Source organism: Mus caroli, unplaced genomic scaffold (assembly GCF_978045245.1).
Source record: "Mus caroli unplaced genomic scaffold, Mus_caroli_1 scaffold_6, whole genome shotgun sequence".
Taxonomy (NCBI): Eukaryota; Metazoa; Chordata; class Mammalia; order Rodentia; family Muridae; genus Mus; species Mus caroli.
Genome location: NW_028227261.1, coordinates 96,139,696 through 96,161,055, shown reverse-complemented (window position 1 = coordinate 96,161,055; position 21,360 = coordinate 96,139,696). Strand labels below are relative to the sequence as shown.

Below are 21,360 nucleotides of genomic sequence, written 5' to 3'. Positions count from 1 at the left end.
GGAGTGAATCTGGGAGGGATGGGGGGGGATGAGTGTAATAAAAATACATTGTAGGAAATTCTCAACTAAAATAAAAGGGGAAGGGTTCTGGCTCAGAACCTTACTCATGTATGACCAAGTATGACTCAGTGAGTTCCAAAGACCAGTGAGTCCTTCATGAGAGCCATCATCACCAAGGTATGGTTTCAGAAACTCACCTACGACTAAAAATAAAACTTAACATTTGGTAGGGAAAAAAATTAAAATAAAGCTGAAATTGAGCAAATGCTGCACAATTTAGTATCATTTATATCAAAAATTAAATAAAAATAAAAATTCATAATGGTAAATGATTTAGTTGGGAAAATTTATATCAAAATGAATAAAAGTTTAAACATTGTCTTTGTATAACTTATTCAGAAGATTTAACACCAAAATTTTCCTCAGTTACATCAGGAAGGGTGACAAACTGAGAGAATATTCTAAGTGTGGCTATGTATTAAACTACTGAAAAGATGGAAGCCAACTTACAAAACACAGTGCAGAAAATAACCCCAACAAAATTCAATTACACGTGGATTAGCATTCAGATATTCATACTTATGAAGATAGGGGAAAACCCTGCCGTCAGCATCTAATTAAAACAGTGAGCCAAATTATTACACAACCAGATAAGTGATTCGGAACGTAACTACATACATGACACATACATGTGGTCATACATACATGACCATGGGAGAGTCAATAGTTGCCAAGGGACAGTACTGCCACTCTGTAACAGCAGCCACACAGTTTCACAGCATGCTACCGACTGAGCATAGCATACACATGGAAAAATATTTTCTGCTCCCATTTCCAACTTTAGTATGTACTGCTTCATGTGCAGGCACATTAGTGACAGACTTCTCGCTCCAGAAGTGATAAAATCCAGGCTGAGCTAAATAAAATACTAGAAAATTCCAGTACAGAATGCCATCGGTCTTAGCACAGTACCACATCTGCACAATAATCTACAACACGATTGATTAATCACAATACCTTCTACTGCATTACCCCATTTTAATAGCCATGCTCAGTCATTAGTGTTGTAAAGACTATGGGATAGATACATAGTGGTGTTGATAGAAAGAATAGAAAGTGTTGGCAATGAAAATAATCTCTCCCCTTTACTAAAGGAGATAAAGATAGGGCTTCATCTCCACAACTATTTGACTATTCAATCACACACACACACTCTATACACATTGCACACACACACATGACACACATGCATACACAACAAACACATATACCACACACACACTCTTTACAGGATGTCTATGGCTTCTCCCATTTTTGTTCAGAACCCCCTGACTACAGTGTGCCTTTCCTTTGGAACCAGGTCTGCACATAAAAGGTCCAGGCTGCACACCATGGGCTCAGCAAAGTCAGCTGGGCAAATCCCTTCACTACAAAATGGTGACTCATTATCTACAGCAAAACGCTTTGTTCCTGACTCTCTTCTGTGGGTCCTTTAAGGCTCAGCTCCTTTACACCTAATTTTACTTTCCTAAAGGGGGAAAAATAACTCTGGTAAGTGAATTCACACTTGCCACATAAAGAGAAGCTGTCTGAAGCACAGAAACGCCCATTTAGAATGAACTCATGGAAACCCTACTTAAAATGCAGTGTTCCTTATGTCAACAAAAGTCTACTTAGGCAGGATAAATAGGTGAAGCCATGAATTTCCAGTCTCCTGAAGCCAAATTCAATCCCACTTCTTCAAAAAGACCCTGTTATTGCTGCGTCACCCTGTGAGAACTTCATATTTGCTTTGGATCACTCTGATATGTCCTCTATTGATGAAGGAGATGTGCCAGGGTTTAAGTAAGGCTGTGACCACATTCAGTCTAGACTCTATCATCTTCGAGCAAATACATGAATAAAAAGCCTCTCAGAGGCACAGGCTGTAGTTTAGACCACAAAGAGAAACTACCAAAGTTGTAAGAAACGCAAGAAAACAACTTTACTAGCTTGGCATGGCAGCTCTCAGGCAGAAGCAGGACAGTCATGAGTTCAAGGTCAACCTGCACTACATGGCAAATTCCAAGCCACCTTGAATTGTGGCATAAGACCCTATCTCAAAAGAGTAAAAAAAAAATAAGTCTTTATTTACGTGAAAAACAAATGTAGTTTAAATGCTTCTTTACATATAGTAGGACAAAGAATATGTAAAAGAAGACAATAATTCCATTTTGACCTGGAAGTGTGCAAAATTATTTGTTTACCAGCAGGTGCATGCTTAATTTCTGAGAAGCAATCATACAGTTCTTTGATTAGAAAAGATCATTTATTTATTTCCAGAAAACATCAAATAAAAAGGAGAAATAGTAATAAGTATATTAGTTATTTTTCTGTGGCTATGATAAAATACCATGACCAAAGCAACTCACGAAAGAAAGTTTATTTTGGTCTATAGATGCAGACGAAGGGTTCATAAGGGCAGGTGAAGCAAGAAGCTGAGAACTCATGTCTTCAACAAAAGCTCAAAGCAAACATCAAACTGCATGCACGTATCTCTGTTTCTGTATCTGGTAAGGGTATGAAATCTGAAAGGCCACTCCCAGTGACTTCATCTTCTCCAGCAAGTTTGCACCATTTCCCCAGACAGCACTACCAACTCAGGACCAAGCGTTAAATATATGCACCTATGGGGTATATTTCTCATTGAAACCACCACAGTAAGTGAACCACTTTCTGGTCTTAAATTTATCTCCAAGGTTCTATGGAAAATATACTCAACAGAATAAGTTATCTAAAATGTGTTATTTCCTATGTGTGTCAAGGTTGCTATATAAAATATCCAATACAATTCCACTAAATTGGATATCTAATTGAACTTAAACAAATGAATAGCAAATGTTGCCTATTATAAGAGCCATGCACTATATTAGCAATATTCAAACAAGGACAAACTGTATATAGGATGGTGATCTAGCAAGATTACACTGCTTCATAATGATATTCACAGCTGTTTCAATTTGTGTGTATGCATGCTATGTTTACATAATGATGAAACTGCCTAACAGCAGACTTCTCAGAACATATCCCATGGTTAAACCACATGTTTATATAAGTACATCATATGCAATAATTTTTAATTACTAAATTTTGACAATACTTGTGTATGAATGTTTATGCACACATGTGTGCATGCATATGTATCCCAGACTCATAACGGATTTAGCCTATCTGTAACAGAAAATCAGAAATGACATTTAGTTTCCAAAGATCTTGTATAAACCTCAGCTGTCCTGAAGTCTTCTTGCTGTAATAATCAATGACTGACATTATGAAATCCCCTAGTCCCACACAGCCATAACAACCTGTAAGGTACCACAGTAAACTTGTTTCACCATGCTTCAAAATGGGTGTCCAGTTGTCAGAGTAATAACCTTCCAGGTTGTAAACATGTGCACATACATCACTGTAGAGCGCTTCCTATTTCCCATAGGATATTAATATGCATGTGTAGAAGGTCAGCCCAGGGGCTAGAGAGATGGCTCGGCACTTAAGAGCACTGCTTGCTCTTGCAGAAGACACAGGTTCAGCTCCTAGAAGCAGATGGCAGCTGGAGACCATCCTGATACCAGTTTCAGCTGGTCCAGTACCCTCTGCTGGCTTCCATGAGGATACCAGTTTCAGCTGCTCCAGTACCCTCTTCCGGATCCCATGAGCATCAGCCATGAGCATGACATGAACACAAGCATGAAGCCACATTCTCATATGCATCAAATTAAAACTTAAAAATCTTTTAAAAAGAAAGCTATCTCATTCCTTCTAGAGTAGTAACCATTCAATATCTACCTACTTCATAACTATGTGATGATACCAATCTACTTGAATGTAATATGCATTATATACATATATATAGTACAATTACTATATACTATATAGTATAGTATACTATAGTATACATAATATAGTAGTGCAAAATATAATGCCAAGATATTTAGTATCTATGATAGACAAACAGATGACAATAGATAGATCGATAGATAGATAGATAGATAGATAAGCTAGGAAGATGGAAAGACAGACAGACTGACAGACAGATAAAACACTTTACAGCAGTTTAAAATATAGGTAACATGAGAATAAAAAATATTGTTTGACCATTATAGAAGATTCCACTTATATCTCCAGGAATTTATATGGAGATCCATTGCCCCAGTAAAAATTATTGTCATATGCAAATGATATAATAATTATATTTTGGAGGAAATGACTAAAATTTTTATTAAACTCAACATGTAAAGAATATGTAAGAGAAATATTTCCTTCACCTGGATGTACTTGGTAAGCTTGTGTGCCCCATACAAGATATAAAATCTCAACTCCATGTACAGCTTGAAGCCTTTCCAGACATTGCCCAGGTGCACTGTGACATCCCAACAGTCCTTGCACATTACCACATTATAGTGTTTATTATTATTCTAACTACTGAAATGGGAGTCCTTAAGAGCAAGGGTCCTGTTACCATTGGCCTTTGCATTCCTGATTCCTAACAGAGGCCTAGAAGGCCTTCAGTTTGTTCGTGAAAATAAAATACTACTAACAATTTAGCCCTGGGCCTTAGCCTAACAAATATCCCTGACATACAGGCTATGGAGCTGTGTTATTAAACCACCTCCTGACAAATGTCCCTTGAGTAGTCAATGAAATCACACTGAGCCTCAGGCTGCAGAGGTTCCTTCCTATCACACTGAGACAATCAATGCAAATCCCCAGGGGTAGGTTTCATTTTAGCATCTATCAGATAGGTAGGGTTTCAGAGTCTGAGGTCTCATTTACAGGCCAACATCATGGAATATCCAAAGTGATTCTCAAAAGAGACTGGAAGGTAGCATTAGGGAGAAGAAGGGCTTCATCCTTTCCTGCCTAGGTGAATATTGATGGAAGCCATTTTAAAGGTCCAATAAGTGGTCACAATGTGAAATCGGGAGCAGCTGAGAATGGCCCAAGGTCTCATGATCTGCTTTGAATGGGGAACATCTCCCACTGTGTTGAACATTTGGAAACTTGGTCCCCAGTTGGAGGGACTGTTTGGGGAAGTTTAAGTGGGGAGCCTTCTGGAAGAGTAAGTCACTGGGGGTAGGCTTTAGTAAAGAGCCCTACCTTCTTCCAGTTGCTTTCTTTCTTTGTGTTTGGAGATGAGATGTGAGCTTTGAGCTTCCTGCTCCTGCTCCATCATGACTGCCACTATCTGCTGTGCCTCTGCTCTGCCACCACAGGACTCCTACTCCTCTGTCACTGTAAGCTAAAATAAACTCTCTCTTCTGTAAGTTGTCTTTGGACATGATGTTTTAGCCGGGCAGTGGTGACGCATGCCTTTAATCCTAGAACTTGGGAGGCAGAGGCAGGCAGATTTCTGAGTTTGAGGCCAGTCTGGTCTACACAGTGAGTTCCAGGACAGCCAGGGCTACACAGAGAAACCCTGTCTTGAAAAAACAAAAAAACAAAAAAACAAAAAAACAAAAAAAAAAAAATGAAGTCATATATTGTCTGACAGTTTTTCCATATACTCTAGATACGGTCTTTTACCACCTATCAAAGGGGAAAAGAAAGGAGTTCTACCTGAGTTCTGGGCTGTTAACTACAGCTTAATTATTGTAGATCTACTATAGAAGACATGATCTTCAAATCATTGATATTGTCCAAGTGGTCTCTTTCACTCAACCCCATTTAAATTCACCTGTGTGGAGTGAAGCAGATCAAAACTGCCACTTCCTATGCATGGACACTAAACATGTAAAGGCAAGAGATGTAATGGCAAAAGTGTATCACAAGAAAAGACATTCAAAATAAAATGTGCAACCTGCTATCGGACTGAGCTGCTAAAACACAATGTACTTTTATACTGTGTCAGAAAAGTGGCATAGCATCCTTGTGTGCAAGAGTGGGTTTGGTAGGTGGGTAGCTGTGGGTGTGTCTGAAAAAGGATGGAGGGGCAGGTGTGGCTGAGACTTACTAGTTGGGGACTCCTCTCTTTCCTATAGAAAATGTTCTTTGTAAAAGGCTGAACAAGGAACCTATCTACATATAGGAATCTATTCATATAATCCTGAATCTGAAACAGAGGCTGGAGGAGGTTTAAGGCATTTTTCTCAATCATCCAACTGTGCCATTTCACTCCAAATATAAGTTTCCAGTCCCTCGGCAAGTGCAATTCCCACCTTAGTCAAAATCACCACAGTAAAGATATCTTTGTATCTGTTATTCCATGTAAGGACAAATAGCCTTAGCACTCGGCGTCTATGTGGTGTCTCAGGCCGACAGGCCTGAGTCACTCCTAACTGGCCTAAAATAAGAACAAGCTTCAAGTAGGATCCTCTGTCTCCACCTCAAAGAGAGCTCTTGGACCCATGTGGTCTGGGGGGTTTTGTTTCTGTTTGAATGTTTCTTTGGAATAAAAATATTTGAATGGAGATGGGTAACAAGGAGTACACAGGGCTGCTGTTTAAAAGGTGTTTTCTCTTTTGACCTGAGCCTGGGGCTTGGGGCTGGGGCAGTGCAGCAGGATATCTGCAGGGTGTCTCCCCGGCCACCACACACAGGGCCAAGCCAACCTAGGAACTGGTCAAACAATCATGACTCTCATGACTGTTCCCTCAGTCTCTTCTTCAAAGAGGCCTTTACAGGGATGCCACTGGGCCCTAAGGACACTTGAGGTAGCCTTAATTCCCTTCCACAGAAAGAGGACTTGTAACTCCGTCACCTGTGGCCAGAGAAGAAGAGACTCTGTGTCTACTACTCCCTTCTCTGACTAGCAGGGCCAACTGGGAAGTCCTCCTTCCCTGCCACCCAGGTCTCCAAAGGAAAATGAAATGCCAAAACGTCTTTCTCCAAGACGATTCTCAATAAAGGCACCACAGACTTTAATATTCAACAGAGCGTCTTAACATGAATTACGGAAGAAGTGGGCACTGTGCATAGAGAGGACAGTCTGTGCTTTTGATCTGACCTGATTTCTAAGTTTTCCACTAGAAAGGTCTTAGAGGTTGGTCAGCTTAGCCTTATTTTGTCCATAAAAGAAATAATAGCCTAGGTATCTTGAAAATCAAAGTAATCTGGCCAACTTATCCTTCAAGCAAAGGCAGAGAGCCCTTAATTAACAGAGAGAATGTAATTCACCTAGCATCACCCAGATAGTCGAGGCCAAAATGAGGATCTGAGTCAACCAATCTATAAAAGTGAGAGAACATTTCTTCTGCGAGTCCTGCCCTACCTTCACTCAAAGTCTCTGCCCTTGTCCCATTGAAAACAGCTCCTCCAACATGGGCCCTGCAAAGTTTTGTCCTGGTGGTCTGCTTCTCCCTTAGCACAGAATTAGCACTCATCAAGTTCACTAAACTAAACTGAAAGGGTCAAGAGTCAGCACCCTGTGTTGGAAGTGCAGGGACTCCATGCCTCCAGCTTGAATTCCCTGTTACCACTTACAAACAGCAAGACTGTCCACAAATTACTTGCCATATACTCACTGAGGAACTTCAATATAAAATTAGGGGAAGAAAATGAAACTTTCCCTAATAGTTGGTCCAAACAACACTCAAGAGTGGTGGTGAGTGTTGTCTCTGGCACAAAGTCCATGGATAATAATGGGTAATTTATCCTTACTAGTGACCACTGGCCATTGAAATGGATCAAACCTGGGAAACGTGTATCTTTCTTTGCCAAGCGAGATGCTCCTCCACACTTGTTTTACTTGATATGCCTCGCAGGGGTCAGATGTCAATGCCACCACACCTTCCCCAGGATTCCTTTCCTTTCTGAAGTCTGGTCCTCATTGTTGATGGTCCTCAGTAGAAGTACCACCACAAATAACAGAGTGGGAGAGGAAAGGACTCATATCCGAAGAGAGCCTGTGGTCAAATAAGGAAGGACGCCTCCACTGCCTGAGTCACTCGGGGAGCCGACTCAAGGAATTCTTGGTAAAATGTCAAGCAGATGGAAACTGGAGCTAGAGAGGGACTCTGTAGCTTCACACTGGAGCGAGGAACAGAGAGGCAACTACATCTTGAACAAAACACTCCCCTTAGCGAGAAGCAGCTGGTTTGTGGATGCTGCAATACTAAACTCTGGAAAAGCATAGAAGATAAGTAGAATCCTGGCAGTCATTAGAAGCAGGAAAAAGAAAAGAAACACCCCTTCAAGGCTTTCTATGACCCTGGAAACAAGGCAAAGGTAGGGTTAGGTAGTATCAAGGGAGGGTCTTAGAATCAACACAAGCCCACCAGCCTGTAAACTCTCCTAGAAGACACAGGTTGGTTTTATTCTTGAGAAATAGCTTGACACATAAGTGAAAATCTCAAGGACCATGGAACCCCAGCCATGAGTTGTATTAAATTCTAGCTCCTATATGCATGACCTATGTGACTTTGGGCAACCTACCTAGGGTTCTTAGCAAACACAGCAAACCAATCATCGTACCCATGTTCTGTAGGGTTATTTCTAAATATAAACTTCCAAGGTAGTTTGAGCACTTTGTATGAAAGTAATGCTGTATATATTTGAAATAAAATTCTTATTAAGACCTAGTACTCACTTACAAGTGACTACCTGTGCTCTCATGCTTCACAATCAATCCTGCAATTATAAAACTCCAAGATGCCTTTTCTTAATATATTTTTTTTAAGTTGAATGCTGAGGAACTCAGCTGTTGACCAACAAATGCTTGCTTGGACATGAACACTGCACATGTCTAAAATCATAAACCATTTCTCACACAGGAAAAACAAAGGCTTTTCCACATAAGTGATAAGTCATTGCTAGCCCAGAGTAAATCACAATATAACGGGTTAGTTATTAACTGAACACTCCCAGTAGCTAATCATTTTCTAAGTTGTTCATATTCTAATTAGAGGTCACAGGCTATTAGCCAGCTGTGGTGAGGAGGCATGCCTTCAGTTTCAATACTCAGGAGGATGAAGCAGAAAAACCATGAATTCAAGGCTATCCTGGGCTACATGGTGAGACCCTATCTCAATTAAAATTTAAAAAAAAAAAGCTTGTTTTTTAAACTTACAGAACATGGTAAAAGTATGGGCAAGTATGTCTCACTTATAGCTGACTAAAGTGATACCACACTGAGTTCACTACAGCTTTCTGCTCTTCCATATTAAAGGCTCAGGAAGTTGCTTTTGCTACCACATTCATTCATTCATTCATTCATTCATTCACCCATCCATCCATTCATCCATCCAATGGCTAGTTGTCGAGTACCTGCTTTGAGCCAGTCAGCCCGTGAATGACTACATAGAGAAAAGAGACCACAAAGCATTCAGTCCCCTCTGGCCTTCATCAGGTTCAAAATCTCCCTAGATCATAGTTTCAAATATCAAAAAACATTTGTGAAAAAGCCAAGGTCAAAGGTAAAAACAAAGTCCAGATTATCAATTGATTAACTTATAATGAAATGAGCTTCACACCAATGACAGCTCTCATTGCCATGAGATGAACTCATGTTTTCCAAATAACCAGACCTTCTTAGGAGTAGAGCCACTTCTAGCAGGAGAGTGAATGGCACAAGAAACATCAGGCATCAGTGTGACAAAGACCTGACTGTTCTGGGTGGTGAATTTCCTATTCTGAGCTTTCTACTGTTCCCCCATGGATATCCTATCCACCCACTCATGCTTGCTTCTTTTCTCAAAAAGAGTTGTTATTCATTTATTGCGCTCTATTCCCTAAATTAGAATCATATTCCCATCTTGCCTTACCCAGTTTCTTTACGTATCATCCTGACTGGAGTTTTCCATGTTCTAAAACTTTCATTTTGTGGCCACAGAATTAGTATTTACTCTGGAGAAAGGTAACTGTATTTGATCTATATGGAGACTGATAGTTTAAGCTTCAAATGACACTACTTCTGTTATACATATATTTGAAATTTGTATGATGGGTAGTAGTAGTCTTCTTGTGGCAGAGGAAAAGCTACCCAATGAGACACAGATGTTAACTTTACATGAATTGTTAAGTACAGTGTGTGGTGTGGATATATTAGAGAGTAAGCAAAGGCCAAGATTAAAGCAAGAACTTGGTGGGTTCTGTAATCATTTACTGCTCCATGAACTAAATGGTGCCTGACATTGTAAGTGGAAGACACACACACATGAAACACATACATATGTCCATCAACTCTTAGATGCAACAAATGTTTGAATCAATACAGAAGCAAAATATCTTGGGTTATACATATCATCTCATCCACAGATTGTATCCATGGAAAATTGAGATGTGTTTTCTCCAATTCCAGTGAAACTGTCTGGTGGCACAGAGAGATACTTAAATGGCTTTGTTGGTTATTAAGCAAGGAGGAAGCTGTTCCTGTACTCATCCGGCTTTGGATGACATTAGACATTTTATGTCTGAGGAGATGGTGACCCTGGTGAGGATGCTTCCTGAGGGATCTGAGTAAGCTGTTGAATCACAGTCTACATAAAGGTCACAATCAATGCAACCATAGAGCATCATCATGATATATCTGCATCGACCCAAGAGAATAGGATGAAGGCTCTTCCAGGGATGCTAACTTATTTAAGAGAAATTAAGGCTCTATCTGCTTTCAGGGACTAACATGTGCAAAAATAATAATTTCAAAGATGTTTCATAATCCCAGGTTACTTATCCATGGGGCTTTCCAGAGAACAAAGATAATTACAGGACTTTTATGCTCAACATCCATAGAAAAGATGAAATAAAGTTTGCTTGTCTGTGTTTCTAGGGAACCTGCTCTGGGGTCTTACACTTGCTAGAGAAACAGTCTACCTCTATACCAAGTGTGGCAGGAGTAAGATATATCTAATTAGGTTGTTGGTCAAAGAGGTCCCATAGCTCATCTCAGGCTATTGCCAAGGCTACTGGTTGCTGTCCACACACTGATAGTAAGTCCCTATTGCTGAAGGCAACAACTACTCACCTCTCTAAACAGGAAGAAATTGAGCTGGACCTACCTAGTCCACCCCTACTGACTAGTGTTCATGGTATTGAAACGTACTCTGAGAAGAAAAGTACCACACCAACCCAGCTACAAACCTTCAATCTACAGTAGTGACCTGCCTGCAAAACATGCTGGTGCAAAAGTTGTGGGTGTAACCAACTGCTATTTGGTTGGCTTTAGGCCCAATTTATGAGATGAAACCTATGTCCAACATTGCTCTTGTGGCCAAGAACCCTAGACTAAATAGGCCATGGACCCAGTGGAAAACCAAATGCTACTGATCTTCTAAAGGAGTGCAACAATAATAAAATGACACCTAATGACATTCTGCTGTACTCATAGATCACTGACTTGCTCAACCACCAGGAGAGAAGCCTCCTCCTGCAGTAGATGGGAACAAATACCTTGAGCCACAACTGGACAATGTACAGAGAATGAGAGGTCTTGAAACACTCAGTCCTAAATGGGATGTCTCCATTAAATCCCTCCCTGTAAGTTCAGGGAACTGTATAGAAGAGAAGGTAGAAAAATTGTAAGAGTCAACAGGGATGGATGACACCAAGGGAACAAGGCCTTCTAGACACAACATGCACATATGAACTCACAGAGACTGTGGCAGCATGCAGAGCCTGCATGGATCTCAGATGGATGAAGTACCAGTGCTGGAGGGAGAAGTGGGCACAAGTGCCACCCCTTATCCACAAGCTATCTCCAACTGACAATGGCTCACAATAGAAAAAATATTTTTCTCCAACAGAATCTCACTTGGTATAAAAACAACACTTAAGGCAGGCCCCATGCCCAGGAGTAAATGGCCAACACAAAATGAACTCAAGGATACTTTTAGAGAGTTTTTGTCTCATTATTCTTTATGGTGGTGGGCTTTTTTGTTTGTTCATTTTGTTTTTACTTTACAGGTTATTGCTTATATACTATGGTTTCCCACTTTGTGTTTTTATGATCTCTCTCTCTCTCTCTCTGTCTCTGTCTGTCTGTCTCTTTCTCTCTCCCTCCCTCCCTCCCTCCCTCCCTCCGTGTGTGTGTGTGTGTGTGTGTGTGCATATGTTTATCTATATGTATTTCTCGTGCTTTTTCTTGGGTTTTGTTCTGTTACTTTTGTTTCCTAGTCTGCTTTTGTTTCTTAGTGACCTGTTTATTTTCTAATGACAGAGTGAAAGAAAGGGTGTAAATTTATGTGGGTGGGGAGGTACGAATGACCTGATAAGGATCAGAAGAGGGGAAAACATGACCAAAATATATTTTATGAAAAAATAGATTTTCAGTGAGAAAAGAAAAGAAATCTCAGGCCACTACACAACTGTATCTTGGGCAACTAAAAAATGTTATGGTTTGTTTTTTGGGTTTTTGTTTTTGTTTTTGTTTTTGTTTTTTGTTTTTTGTTTTTTTGTTTTTTTTTTTTGGTTTTTTTGAGAAAACCATTTTTATTATCACTGCCCAGCTTGTGGGCAGGATTATATACCAAATGGCCAGATCTTCTAAAGAACATCTACATAACATTGCTTTCATGTTTCAAGAGATGAAAATAACTGTAAAAGGTTAAGTACAAAAGTATATAAGGCAGCAGACATGAGAAAATCCATGTATGAAATTTTATCCTACCCAAAGCTTTAATATATTTGAAAAAGTAGAATTCATGAACTAAAAAATATTGTCCTTCTGTAGTCCTGTCAAGTTTAACGGAAGTGGGTTTAACCTGATTACAACACGATCACCAGTATTGTTGATCTGATATTTAAAAAAAAAAAATCGTATTTTTCAATAAATGAAAGTCAATGCAGCACCCAGGCAAGCTTGAATACTAGTTGTGTGGTGAGCAAGGACCCAACATCGGAACAAGTCTATAAAGTCCCAAATTGATATGTTTTCAAACTGTCTCCATTCCACACATTGAAGATGTGAAACCCAAACCCTCTTTGTGTGTGGGTTTGTAATCTTGCCACTTCATACTGAGCATCAAGATTGCGAAAAACTTCTTGTTGTTGCTTCAAAGTCCTGTAACTTTCTTCATCAGCAGAGCTACAGCCAGCTTCATCTTTACTCTTAATGCCCACTAACTTCCTAAATTGGACATTTTGGTCCTTGTTTCCAAAATTCAATTCTTCCCAGACTTCAGCAGACTGAGATGTGTTGCCTCCTTTCTGGCCTTGGCAGAGCATTTTCTTCCTTTTCTTTTGCTCAGCAAATTTCCCTGGATTCACAGCTGCTGGGTTACAGTAGGTGGGCACTGCTATGCCAGTCTCTGCCAAGGCTTTAGCTTGCAGGGCTACCATTTGAGCTGCCATAGCTATCTGAGGAGTAACCTGCATTCCTGATGCCAACGTTGCAGCGACATTAAGAACAGAATCTCCCGTGGCTGCAGCAGCTGCAGCAGTTTCTTGTTTCTGCTTTTCAACATTTCCTTTTCTCGTTGTTCTTATAATTTCTTTGCCCTTTCTAGTACTTTTTTGGCATCCATCTAATGTTTCTGCCTCTGAAGGAAGGTGGAATAGGTGTCCGGCTTCAGCTTCTGCTAAATCTTCTTGGTTTTTCAATTCTCTTCTTTCTATCTTGACTTTGACTCCTTGATCTGCTCCTGCTTCTAGTCCCATGCCTGTGTCTCGATCTTGATCAGGAATGTGTACTGATTCTTAGTTTTCTAACTCTGCTTCTAGATCTTGACTTCTTCCTGTCTCTGCTTCTGGATGGAGATTTTTTTCTGATCCTTTCTTCCTTTCCCTGCTTCTATTGCGATGGCCCCTTTCTAGACCTTGAGTGACTTCTGCCCCGTCATGACTTCCTTTCTTTGTGTTTATGTCTGTCCTCACCATTCTCAGATGAATACAATCTCTCTCTTCCTTTGTCAGAAGAAAGTTCTTTGTCATTGTGCTTCTCAGACTTGTATCTCTCAGAGGACTTATCTTTGGATTCATGTCTTCTTGCCTGTTTTAATAAGAAATTGGTTCTTACCATGAAGTAGGCTTATTATTTTGCTATCTGAGTCTGCAGCATCTTCAGTTCAGTCTCTTCTCAAATTAGCACACTCTTTGCTTCTACTCCGGTTCCTTGCTTTCTTCCATCGTTATCTGATTTTCATTTTCTTTCTCTTGACCTTGACCTCGACCTTGAATAATGATGTTTTGAGGCTCTAGGATAAATAGATATCTCTGACTGCTCTTTTTTCTTTTCTCTATCTGGTGATACCTTTCCTGGGGCTAATCCATCTCCTTCTGTATCAATAGCATGAGAACCTAATTAACCTTTAATGAAAAAAATCCCCTTGGCACAGAGGGACAACAAAACATGTTCTGCCTCTCCGTATTTATACTCTGGGCAGCTGCTCCTTCCACCAAGTGTTTACCAACTTCTCATTTGGGACTTCAGAGGGGATAACTACAGTCTTCATCAGGGAGAATCATGACCACCTTTTTCCCCGCCATTATTTTTGAGTCCCAGCTGCTAAGGTAGCACTTCTGCTTGCCCGCACTCACAGTACTGATGGTTTATTTTCTCATGGGGGGGTTTGTGGTGGTATTGTTTTATGTGCGTGTGCTTTACAATTAATAAATGTGATCAAACAGTAACCTAAATACGGTCTATAAAAAATAGGTGATTCAATTAGGTAATTATTTAAACAAATTCCCACCAAGTGAACATTTTAGGTACTCTATACTCCAAAAGAATGTTCTCCAAATGCTCCTTAGGTGGGTGCATCTCCAGGTGCCATCCCAGTGCCTAGAACTCCTAGGTTTTCTTTAAGTATTTTCTGATTATATAAATGTGTGTGTGTGTGTGTGTGTGTGTGTGTGTGTGTGTGTTCCTACTAATCAATACCATGAGTTGGGTTTTTTGGGTTTGTTTTTGTTTCTTTTTAATCTAAGGAAAGTAATACCTTAAACTTAAAGGTAAAAATTTTTTCCAGTTTAAAACTGGGTACGGTAATTCATGCCTAGCATTCAGCACTCAGGAGGCTGAGGCAGGAGGCCAGTTTGGGCTACATAGACTGAGTTCAGGATTAGCCTTTCTCTCAAAAAAAAAAAAAAATGCTGGGAGGAAGAGAACTTGTTTTCTTCAGGATGAGCTCCCTAAGTGGCTACACGTGACTAAGTGGTCAGCCTTGGGATGATATATGTATAAGCAACACTAAAGGGGCTGAGCAGTCTGTAGTAGTGAATGTAGGCATAGATAGAAAGATGGGGTAGACAGACAGACAGATGATAGACAGAGGGATGACAGACAGACAGACAGGCAGATGATAGATATGGTAGAGGTACATGGGACAGATTGCATGGAGGAAGGAGAGGAGATAAATGATGCAATTACATTTCAATTTTAAAAATCAACAACAAAATGATTGTTTGAGTTTATAGAAAGAACAAAGTTATAACCTTTATCTTAAATAATGAATTAGTGTCTCTTAATATGAAGAGAAAATTTAATTTTCCAGAACTAATTTTTATAAAGATTACCATCATAGATTTCTATTAAACTTCCTTGTCTACAGTTTGATATCGCTCCTGCTACCAACAGACCTGGGCTGCTCTCTGCCTTGGTCAAAGATCTTTCTTTTCACAGTGGCTGGCAGTCAATGGAAAGATGCAGCCCTGGTCACCACGCGGAGACGAAGAGACTGAGTGGCCATTCCTAAGCAGGACGTCTATCTCCACCATCAGTGCTGAGGGACCATCCCAGAAGAGGATAGAGTGTAAGAGCCAGTGGTTGATGAACAGTGCTGTGCAATGCTGCCTCCAGGACATGACAGGGCTATCTGAATCACAGCCTCACAGCATCCATGGTCACTTGCATAAGGTGACCATCCCAGCACAGACAGGTAGATGATCTTCAGGCCACACTCCATCCTCATGAGCTGTTGTTCACGAATAGTTGCCAGGGGAGGGAGAATCATTGTTTATGTAACATGTGAACACTGGTAGCTTTCCAATGTCCCACATCCATGCACACAGGGCTTACTGGGTTGTCAATAAATAAACAAACAGCAGCAAAATCAAAGACATGAAGTTGAGAGGGAGTGTGTTAGGAAGATGGAGGGAGAACTGGAAGAGAAAATGGGCACATATAGGATCAGACTTCATTGTATACATGTATCAAATTCTCAAAAATAAAGTTAAAGAGAGCTACAGCATGGACACTTGGACTAATGAATAACTGTGTAGGAAAGCATAAAGGATGTTCATATCATATACAGCACTATCTATTTGAACATCTCTGAAGCAAAGTCCTGAGAGTGAGAGTCTTACAATGGAAACTGTAAAACCACCTTTTAAAGCTAAATGAAACCAGGTATTCTGAGGCTTTTGTTTGTTTTGGGTTTAGTGGTGTGGAATCATTAATGTTTTGGTATTCTTAATTCTAGATGGAACACTCTTCAATGATATCTTTGTTTTCCTCATTTTTATACAACAGCACAGAGACCAATATTTAGCATATTCTATAACTATAGGAAGAACAGTAAGCTGACATTGCCATAGACATTTAAAATGAAATTTCCCTGTTCACTCATAATTCTGCATAGACACCTGGTGAATGTTCACATTCTTGTTTACCATGATCATAAATGCATGTGGCCACTTGACAGCATTGGAAAGCTATAAAGGGGGCAACAGTCAATACAGAACTCACCGAGCACAATGACCACAGTCTTCAGAAGGCTCATCATGGTGTCCCGATTCCTCCTGGGTCCAGAACTATGCCGAGACATTCTCATAGTCCTCTGGCGAACATAGCCAAAGATGTGAGCATAGAGAACCACCATGACCACAAAGGTCACCAGGTTGAAAATGGCCCAGAAGACTAAGTAGGAGTCACTGTAGAGGGGTGCCATGTTGGAACAGTGATCGATATCACAGATGCAGTTCCAGCCCACACTGGGTATGGCACCCATCACAATGGCCATAGTCCAGATGACTACAATCACCACCACCACGCGACGGTTGCTCATTCGTGTATGGAGCTGCATGCGGAAAACCGTGATGTGCCTCTCAATAGCAATAGCCAGCAAGTTGGCCACAGAAGCTGTCAGGCTGGTGTCAATGAGGCCCTGCCGGAGGAGCCACGTGCTAACGGTCAGTCTCCGGGTATTAGGTCCTGTATTGAACATCAGGTAGAAGTAGGCCAATCCAGCGAAGAAGTCTGCAGCAGCCAGGTTGGCCATCAAGTAATAAATAGGGAAATGGAAGCGGCGGTTGACGTAGATTGCCACCATGACCAGGAGATTGGCCAACATGATAAACACGCAGACAGTGATGCCCAGTCCCATCACCAGCTTGCTCACTGTGTTCCATTCTGTGGCTAGATATTTCCCACTCCGGTTATAAAAGAAGGCGATAGACTCGTTGTAGAAGCACTGTTGTTCGTTCATGGCTGTGAACTAAGAAAGAAGATGAATGAATAGAAGAAACCACAGATCCAAATTTAAAAGTGGACAGGCAACACAAGACTCCTATAACATTTGTAAAGTAAAATAAAATAATATAAAAGCAAAGAATTTGAAAAATCTGGCCCAGAATAACATCCAAAATTTACACTGGTCACTTGGGACTCTAGATTAAAGATGGTGAGGCAAATAAGTAAAAGGTCTCTGCTTGGTGGTCTGTGTCATTGAAGTCTACAGGAAAAACCACATGACACATTTAAAAAAAAAAAAAAACTTCCTTAAAATACCCAATGCTGCCAAAAATCTTTCAGAACGTTGCTATTGGGAGCGTTTATCCTATTGAAATCTACTCTGCCCTGTTATTTAGTAAACAAGGTAGTCTCTAGATATGTTATCATTGGACAATTAATCTGTTCTCATCCCACATGGCGTTTTTGGCCCGTGGCAGACATTTTGTAACACAAGCTTGCAAAAGGACCATTAGGTCCAACATTTCAAAGGTCACACTATGCATCAAAGATTCTTTAGCCAAAGCCAGCATGTACTGTTCAACATTCCTGTGGTTAGCACGACCCACCCCCCAGGACTCTTCATCCCCAGAATAGCATCCATGTCCCAACGTGAGACTCTTGAGAACGTTCTTCCCCCTTGGAAGGCTTAATGCAAGCAAGCAGTTGATACCTGACACTGCTCCACCAGAAGTAAAATATAATTAGCTCAGGGACACGCATGTCCTCCAGTGTTGGGTGGCACTGCTTTTATACTGTGTTTGCTTACTCTTTTTCTTTCTTTTTATCGGAAACAATTGGAATATGTTTTCATACTATTTACACTTACACTTCAGTCCAGAAAGGTTCGAGGTGTTTTAAAACACAATACAGGCAGTCTATGAATAATAAAGCAAAGCTAGAAAATAAAAGACGATGAGAAATACAACGGCGAAATCATATATCAAGTGGAAAAAGAAAAAAAATCTCTTCTTGAGACCTTCAGTTCATTGGAGACTTCTAGCATTAGAAACCATCCCCCAAAGACACGTCACGTTCTTCTTCCTCTCCTCTTGTTGTGATTCTTAAATCACTAAGCAAACATGGTAGTTTGGGTACTTGTGTTTGTGTGGATTAAGGACAGGACCTAGGGCTTCTTAACTGGAATTATTGGGCTGTACAACCAAGCCCACCTTAATCAAATTTTTCAGTAACTGATCTACAAGATACCCATAGATTGTATGTAAATGTTTTTACTAACACTAAGTAATTTATTAAACAGCAGATGAAATGCCTGAGTGATTCATTTATGAAGACTTCTACAGATTCTTCCCTGTCCCAACGTTAAGTGTCACTTCTGCACTTCTGGTAGTGCACACACCATGCTGTATGATCAGCCCTTCCTGTCCTCATTAAGACGATCATATTCCAGGAGGAGTGGGGACCTTGTGTTACATCTCTAGGCACCTATCTTCTCTACAGTCCACAGGGTCTCCCTCACTGGCGATTGGAGAACTTGGCCTGTAGTGTTTCTTTCCACCCCAAGTCTTGCCCTTATTCTAAGTAATTAATTGGCTTCTTTAGCCTTTCATTTCCTTGACCTTGTCTTTAATGACCTATTCCACTACATTCCAGTGGTCCACACCCATGGCCATACCCAAAACACTTCTCTAGCTGCTCAGAGCTTCCTGCTTTTGGAAATCCTGGAGACATTCTAATCACTCACTGTAATTTCTCAGTTTTCAAGTTTTCTTCGCGTGATGTGTAAAATATCTATCTTTTGAGGATGTATCCATTTTCTTGACCCTTCCATTGCCCCCACCACTGGAATCTCCTCCCCATTTTCCATTCTCCTTCATCCATCTTAGGTTCTATATTGACTGACTTAGTCCCTTTATTGTGAGCACAGGAACAGAGTCTCTTCTCGAAGACAGTAAGGTGACACGTGCACCTGAACTCAGAATTTTCTGATCACATTAACAACAGCTACTGTACTAATTTTTTCTCTTATAGCTGTGAGGACATATCTAGCAAAAGTAAGTTAAGGACAGGAGGGGTTTATTTTTGTCTCTCGGTTTAAGGATCTGGTACAGTCTACTTGGGGAAGGGGGGTCCTGCCAGCAGAGCGTGAAGCTCCTGGTCAACCGAACACACCCAGGAAAGCAGGGATGAAGAATGCTGTGCCCCACTGGCTTTTTCCAGGACTCCAGCCTACAGAATGCTGCCTCCCACAGTTAGGGTCATCTTTCCACCTTACCAACTGTATCTACAAATTCCCTCCCAGAGAAGCGCATGGGGCATGGGGGGGGGTGTCTAAACATTTCTCAGGCACAGAAGGTTAGGAATATATCATTTTTAAGAAGTCAGAATCTAGGATCATCTCTTTGTTTCAAATCTCTTTATTTCTGAAAATTCCTCTCAGCCCACTGAGGTCACTTATTCGGAGGTCCTATGGATTAAGATATGGATGTCTTCAGAAGCCATGTCTGTGTCTACCAGACAGAACACAATAAAAAATAATTTCTGAATTAAAAAAAAATATATATATATATATATAAAATTTCTAGAGAACAGAAATGCCAAATAAAAGAGATCACAGACATCCACTCAGCATCTGATGAGAGAGTCAGAGATAACAAGAAGGAAACAGAGGCACGGATTAAAACAAACTGCTAGTCATTCTGCAGATACTAGAAGGGCTGGGGCAGAGCTGGAGAGGCAGAGCTCCACTCGCCGACAGAAAGTGGATTCCTTAAGAAGACCATGCATTACCGATTTATGTTTCTATATATTTCAAAACAACGCTAAAACAAAATGTTCCTATAGCTTAATGAGATTTTGGAATCTCGTGGGTAAAGAAAGGTTTCAGAAACATAAAGCAAAGTTCAGCAAATGGTTAAGGTGGAAAGAACAAGTCCACTCGAGTTCCTCTGTGCTTCTGCTGTGAGATCCTTGGGACGGTGGTTCTCAACATGTGATAGCCCTGTGGAATCTGCAGACCCTTCCACAGGGGTCACATGTCACAGCTTTACATTTTGATGCACAACACTAGCAAAATTACAGGTATGAAGCCGCAACAAAAGTAACCTTATGGTTGGGGGTCAGCACAACATGAGGAACTGTATTAAAGGGTCAGAGAACTAGGAAGGTTGAGACTCACTGCTTTAGGACAAAACTCAAAGGTATACGAAACCCTGCTGTATAGAGAAACCCTAAAGGAGCCTTGAATTCCACAGCCATAGACGGTCTCACAGGCTCGTGTCTTTAGATAATTGGTCTTCAGCTGGTGGTGCTATTTTGGAGAGACTCATAGGGATGTGGAGACTTAGCTGGCTCACATAGGGGTGGGGCTCACATAGGACTGGAGCTCAAATAGGGGTGTGGCTCACATAGGGCTGGAGCTCACATAGGGGTGGGGCCAGGAGTTGAAGGCCAGGTCAGCTATAACTCAACTTCTCTATGTGACCACCACCTCATGCTCCTGCCAACTTGCCTTTCCAGCCGTGACAGCCTGTGACCTCTGGCCTGTGAGCCAGAATGAACCTTCCTCCCTTAAATTGTTTCTATTAGGAATTCTACCATGATGACAAGAAAAGTAACTAATATACATGTGGGGGGGGGGGCTCACTTGCAAGTGCACTAAAGAGGCAGAGGGAGGCAGATCTCTGAGCTCAAGGCTAGGCTGGTCTACATGAGTTCCAGGACAGCCAGGACTACACAGTGAAACAAACACACTATCTCCAAAAAAAAGAAAAAGAAAAAAGAAAAGAAAGAAAAAAGAAAAAAGAAAAGAAAAAGAAAAAAAATCAAACAATAAAAAGCTGGGGCGACCATAAAATTCATAAGACATGATTGTTTTCCCATGATCAAAAACTTAAATATAAAAATTACAGTTAGTACAATTTAATAATACCAGCATAAATCTATCATTGTACCAAAAAGAGCTTGGGACTGGGGAGTGGAATGTAAACATCTGTTCCTTTTTTCTTATTCTTCAGCTAAGAATCTTGAAAGGCAGAGAAGAG

General features: G+C 40.7%; 1 protein-coding gene and 1 pseudogene across 10 annotated transcripts in view; both read right to left on the bottom strand.

Annotated features, from left to right (window-relative positions):
• Positions 1–21,360, bottom strand: part of Lpar1 (lysophosphatidic acid receptor 1) — a 114,407-nt gene that overhangs the window by 30,119 nt on the left and 62,928 nt on the right. For all 10 annotated transcript variants that reach the window (XM_029476808.2, XM_029476807.2, XM_021159985.3 and 7 more), the window contains one exon: positions 16,595–17,342. In XM_029476808.2, coding sequence (XP_029332668.1) covers positions 16,595–17,342 — 748 coding nt within the window. The remainder of the gene's footprint in view (positions 1–16,594; positions 17,343–21,360) is intronic.
• On the bottom strand, positions 12,843–13,927 carry LOC110292581 (arginine/serine-rich coiled-coil protein 2 pseudogene; annotated as a pseudogene).